At 40.7% G+C, this 4,291-nt stretch overlaps 1 protein-coding gene across 3 annotated transcripts; it reads left to right on the top strand.

Moving 5' to 3' along the window:
- The first annotated feature begins 1,067 nt into the window (after positions 1 to 1,067).
- Positions 1,068 to 4,002, top strand: LOC124688041 (protein RMD5 homolog). 3 transcript variants are annotated; one of them, XM_047221756.1, is made up of 3 exons: positions 1,068 to 1,195; positions 1,305 to 1,370; positions 2,600 to 4,002. In XM_047221756.1, the coding sequence occupies exon 3, from the start codon at positions 2,634 to 2,636 to the stop codon at positions 3,792 to 3,794; it is 1,161 nt and encodes a 386-aa protein (XP_047077712.1). In that variant the 5' UTR covers positions 1,068 to 1,195; positions 1,305 to 1,370; positions 2,600 to 2,633; the 3' UTR covers positions 3,795 to 4,002. The 3 variants fall into 3 exon arrangements, with proteins under 3 accessions (XP_047077712.1, XP_047077713.1, XP_047077715.1); XM_047221757.1 differs by lacking the exon at positions 1,068 to 1,195 and having other exon boundaries at positions 1,213 to 1,370; XM_047221759.1 differs by lacking the exons at positions 1,068 to 1,195; positions 1,305 to 1,370 and adding an exon at positions 1,972 to 2,007.
- The last annotated feature ends 289 nt before the right edge of the window (positions 4,003 to 4,291 follow it).

The raw sequence follows: 4,291 nt of genomic DNA, 5'->3' as shown, positions 1-4,291 counted from the left end.
TGGTCTCTCTCATTTGGGATTGTCTTGAATAATACTCTAGGGTTCCTCTTGAAGATGATGTTGTGATCACATGGATATTTATATCCAAGGGTTGCCTCAAGGTTTGTCATTGCTTCCCTAAATAAAATAGGACTCTCACCTCTCTAGGTTTGATGTGAAACTATTTGTAATAGAGAGGAATTTATACTTCTTGAGTGGATCTCCTTGTTATAATTCCAATGTGGAAGTGGAATGAATACCATGAGGTTTCATGGTAGGATCCTAGATTAGTCTTAGGACATGGAAAAGATAAATGAAGAATGGTTTCTTCATTTATTATTACTTGATTTCTATTTAAATGTATGTTCATATGTTATGGCAAAGAATACCATGTGGTGATCTTTAATAAGATCAAGTAGTTGATCCTTGATTCATATGTTCTTGTGTTGGTTTTAATTCCATTTGATCTAACCCCTTAGATCAGATTATCTCTACCCTAAACAAGGTTTTAGCAAAGTCACATTGAGGTTTATAGCGCTTGACTTGATGAGCTACTTCAATTCCACCAATGTCAAGTGAAACTTCAGTTACTGTGACTGTTTTACTTTAAAGCGCGAAAATTCCCCGGATTTTCTATGCATGAATGCAATGCACACATCTGTTTCCTCTATTTTTGTAACCCCAATATATGGGATATTACATCAAGTTTAAAATTTGCTCGAATTTGAAAAATACTCAAAACAGAGGAAGAAAAAACAGAACAGAAAAAACGAATAAAAAAACCCAACCAAACTAGAAATAGAACCGAAAGAAAAAAAAGAAAAAAAAATCCGTACCGAAATGGGCCGTGGCCCGCTCGCTCCCACATGCGTGCGGGGCTTAATACGCCCTGCTAATGGGCGGGAAATAGGATTGACGCGGTATAGGCGCAAACATGATAAGATGACTTTGTGAATTGTGACGCATAGGACTCCAGGCGACGTCATACAATCTAGCCCATTAACTAAAATGAATTAGTAGCTACCCAACCAGCTCATTAATATGATCAGCCGTCAATCCGTCATGGATTGTAGGCAAAGTGTTTACCCAATGAGCCCATTAACAAGATCCAGCCGCCACGGAGTCTAGGGTTCATTCCTTCGGCGTAGGTTTGCTTATCGGAGCAGGACCCCCAAAACCGCGACCTGCTTCCTCTCTATCTCTGCGCGCCTACAAGGTAAACCCGCCTCCGCCGTCCCCATCTTCAGTATTGTTCGATTTGCTTTCATCGCGATACGAGCACTTCATATGCGTCCGGATCAATCCATCCATCAACGCTGTCGCAGGTTCTCTCTGGTTCGGCTTGTCGAATTGTGGTGCTCCGGAGGCGAATTCGTTTTGCTGAAAGAGAGGTCAGTGCCCTTTACTCAGTTATTGAAATCTAGGTTGGTGTTTATGAGTAGATTCTGTGTTGAAGTTTGTTAGAGAATACAGTTTCTTAGGATGTGATCAATTTTTTTCGGGGTGTTAGTTCGTGATCTATGATGGGAACTGTCCTTCATGAAGAAAGCATGTGGTGAGCCTTGTTAGCAAGTTAGCATCGTTGGATTCTACACCAGGATTTCTAGAGCTGCAATTGTGCATTGGAATCCAACTTAAATGCCCTGAAATTGTTTAAGTGATACTGCTAACTGTTTCATCTTCTAGCCCGGTCTCCGTAGTATTGTGCTTTCAAGCCTGCATTGTTGAACTGCTATGTGTACAGTCTACGTATGGATTTCGGTTGGCATCACTTTGTCTGCTGTCAGAATAAAGATGTGAATTTGTCCTAATCAGTAGTTTTCAGTTCTTGTCTAGATAGAGTTTAGATGCAGAGTTTTTGCGCAACTTCGTTTTGCATCACTTTGTTGTTGCTCACATATAGGATGAAGTCATCTGGATGAGTGTATTTGTCCAAATTACTAGTATTTCTTTTGTCTAAAAAGAGTTCGATGCAGAGATTGTGTGCGATGCGGTTAGGCAACTTGTGTTCACCGGAACAAAATAAAGGTTGTACCAGTAGTCAGTTGTTTATTTGTTTGTCTCATTTTCTCTTGGAAGCTGCTCTTCTATCCTTCCTGTAAAATATGAAACCCCGACCCTCTATTTGATATCCTACCAAAACCATCCTCTCCGATTTTGAAGTGTGTTTCAGGCACTTCTGGAACATCCAATGGTTCACTTTATACCCTGTCAAATATGGTAGCTTGTTTGTTAGTATAGAAGAAGTGGATCTATTTCTCGGTTCCTTATTAACGATAATTCTTACAATGCTACCTTGTGAAAAGTAGGTGTTCCACATAATTTATCTATACCCCTGGAACAAATGTGTTACTCCCTTGTTCCGAAAAAGGATGCTGCAGATTTGTATATAGATACGCATGTATCTATGCACTAAAACGCGTATCTAGACAAATCTGCGACATCCTTTTCTGGATGGAGGGAGTATATTAGTAATATATAGCTTGATGACTGTGTTACTTTTCAAGCCTTTTTACCATTCGCTGGTTCATATATTGCTTATTTGTTTTAATCACTTTCTTTTCTTTTCTTTGCAATCTGTCGGTATGAGTAGTCAAATTGTGCTTGTATCTTATAACAGGTGTGTAAGCTGGGGCATGCTGTAATAATCAGAAATGGATATAAAGACAGTGAAGGATGCATTTGACCATGTCGTAAAAAAACAGAAACTTACGTCATCGAAAGCTATTGATCTGGTGAATCATGTTGAGAAAGAAATTGAGCAGGCCATCAGTGCCATCCAGGAAAACGGCACAGATGGGGATGTTGCATCAAAACTGAACCATGAAATTCTTCTTAATCTGAAGAAGAAGCTGAAAGAGATGGTCCCAGTGAAGCAGCTTGAAAGCTGTCAGAAAGAAATGAACACTGTTATTGGAAAATGGGTCAAGACCACTGATAAGTTCTTCATCGAGGATATTTCGAAAGCCTACAGAAATGTGGATATGGAACCTCATCTACTGAGTGAACTTATTGCAAACCATCTGTATCGTGAGGCATTATTCGACATAGGTGATAAATTTATTGGAGAGGCCAGTTGCCAGGCATCTATAGAAATGAAGCAACTGTTTCAGATGATGTATGAGATTCATGGCGCATTGAGGGCTGGGAAGCCTGAGCCAGCTCTGAGTTGGGCAATGAATAATCATGACGCACTACTGCAAAACGGTTCCTATCTAGAACTGAAGCTTCACCGAATCAAGTTTGTCGAGATACTTAAGGAAGGAAACAGAGATGAGGCTCTGCTTTATGCCAGGGCATACCTGACACCATTTGCTCCCATACACAAGGATGAGTTCCAGAGGCTGTCAGCCTCCATAATATGGGCTGGGCGCCTCGACCAGTTGCCCTATACAGATTTCTTATTACCAACAAACTGGGAGAAATTAGCGGAGGAATTTGCTCAACAGTTCTGCAATCTGAAGGGCCAGTCCTCCACAGGTCCCATGGGTATGACGGTTGCAGCCGGAGGTCAAGTGTTGCCAATTATTCTTAAGCTGATGACTGTACTAACTGCGAAAAGGGAGTGGCATTCAATGAAGCAAGTCCCATTCCCGCTGGACCTCCATAAGGAGTTTCAGTTCCACTCGGTGTTTGTCTGCCCTGTGCTCCGTGAGCAAGGTAGCAATGACAATCCTCCGATGCTTCTGCCATGTGGGCATGTCTTGTCGAAGCAGTCGACCATGAAGTTATCGAAGAACAGCTCCCGGTCATTTAAGTGCCCATATTGCCCATTGGAAGCATCGACATCTGAGTGTAAGCAGCTCCATATCTGAGAATTTCGTACTGTATGCGTCGCCTTTTGTGTGCAGCAGTTTATCCTCATTCTTTTCCTATCAACAGTGGTACCTTTCATTACCTTGCTAACTGCTATGTTTTTGTATATAGAATATGAAAGAAATGTAATAAGATTATATTGGATTGTAAAGTCGTGTTAGATTGACTTGGAAGTGCTGATGAAACTTTGCTGAGATTTTTTACCAACCATTTTATTTTCTCAATTTTGAGACAGTCGATGTCAAGCTTGTCCTATGTTCACTTCTGATGCTTTCTTTGTAGGGAAGACCATGTTCACTTCTGATGCTTTCTTTGTAGGGAAAACCATGTTCACTTCTGATGCTTTCTTTGTAGGGAAGACCACCACAGGTAGCTTTATTGATATCAGATAATTGTTACATTGTCCTCAAAGGTTTGCAAGATAAAACTAGTGGTTTATCAACCCAGATATACGAAGATTTAGAATCAAAACTATGCCTAGCTATTCCATGGGCTA

This window comes from Lolium rigidum, chromosome 2 (genome assembly GCF_022539505.1).
Source record: "Lolium rigidum isolate FL_2022 chromosome 2, APGP_CSIRO_Lrig_0.1, whole genome shotgun sequence".
Taxonomy (NCBI): Eukaryota; Viridiplantae; Streptophyta; class Magnoliopsida; order Poales; family Poaceae; genus Lolium; species Lolium rigidum.
This window is presented reverse-complemented; position numbering and strand designations above follow the sequence as displayed.

Bases quoted from the DNA above. Each gene is read 5' to 3' on its own strand.
- LOC124688041 (XM_047221756.1), top strand. From the start codon at position 2,634: ATGGATATAAAGACAGTGAAGGATGCATTTGACCATGTCGTAAAAAAA.